General features: G+C 60.5%; 1 protein-coding gene across 1 annotated transcript, besides 1 other annotated feature; it reads right to left on the bottom strand.

Annotated features, from left to right (window-relative positions):
* Positions 1-1,080: a sequence feature (heterozygous, Esmeraldo-like haplotype).
* Tc00.1047053503391.10 (ATP-dependent DEAD/H DNA helicase recQ, putative) lies at positions 182-592 on the bottom strand (the record flags this gene model as incomplete). Its single annotated transcript, XM_797065.1, has 1 exon — positions 182-592. One exon carries the CDS (start codon positions 590-592, stop codon positions 182-184), a length of 411 nt encoding a protein of 136 aa, XP_802158.1.

The following is a 1,080-nucleotide window of genomic DNA, read 5'->3' as shown; positions in this document are numbered from 1 at the left end:
AAAAGAAGCTGCAGGGCCAGCAGAATCAATGAAGAAAACAGAAGAAAAGAAAGAAAGATGCCCAACAGTGACAACCAACGACGGCTCTCGTTAACAACCTTTTCTCCCCTCCGGCGCCCTCACAACACCCCTGTCGGGTCTGTTCGGCCCCCGCTTCCCTCGCCAGGCAAGGCGACACCCATCACCTCCCTTCGTCGTCGTCCCCCGAGTCGACTGTGATAATCTCGGCGCCGCCGGCACGGTTGACGTGGTCGTGGACAGCCGCATTTGAATTGGCGCCAACGGACGGGCGCAGCGGCGTGCGGGCGTTAGACTCGTCGCACATCCGCAGCAAATAGTCGACGCCCATCAAGTCCACCGCTGGGTGCTGTGCAAGGAGGACAGGCTCCACCTGAGAGAGCATCGGAGTTGCCCCCAGCACTTCCTGGTCAATGGCTGGATGCACCACGCGCTGCTGCTGCTGCTGCTGGGGCGCAGGGAACAGCACCAATGAGTCGGCGGTTTGTTGCAGCACCGGCCTCAAAAAAGTAAGAACGGGTGGTGGGTGCAACACCGTCGAATCGTACGTGGTGCAGGCACTGCATGGCGGCATCGAGCTCTCAGGCACAGTGAATATTTGCGAAAAACATTCTGCCACGCCGTGTTCCTATCGGTCCACGCGCAACGACCCGGAAACAAACGGGATGGAGGCGTTAACCCACAAAGATGCTTCCACTAAGAGATTCGCCGGCATCCGCAAGAAAAGAGGTTGTCAACCTTGCGTTCACTCATTGGACGGGGAGACTTTTGCGACTGCAGCCCCTCGAGGGTATCTTGGGCCACCCGACCCCACGGCTCCCCCCTTCGGTCCCAAAAGACCCCGACCACGTGCCAGCCCACCCGCCGCGCCGTATTTCGGTCGCACAAACAAAAACGCCGTGTGGGTAAATTCAGCGCATGTGGCCGGGCACTCTCAGCCCGTTGGCCGGTCCCTCCAACGACGTGTCGTTTGCGCTGGTGGCGGGGCTCAGTGGAGGGCCCGCCAAAACACATGCCGTCGCGACCAGTCGTCCCGCTGCTGGGGCTTCAGCACAGCATGGT

The sequence above is a fragment of the Trypanosoma cruzi genome, genomic scaffold (assembly GCF_000209065.1).
Source record: "Trypanosoma cruzi strain CL Brener 1047053516831 genomic scaffold, whole genome shotgun sequence".
NCBI classification, from domain to species: domain Eukaryota; phylum Euglenozoa; class Kinetoplastea; order Trypanosomatida; family Trypanosomatidae; genus Trypanosoma; species Trypanosoma cruzi.
The sequence above is the reverse complement of the archived record's forward strand: the minus strand, read 5'-3'. Positions and strand labels throughout refer to the sequence as shown.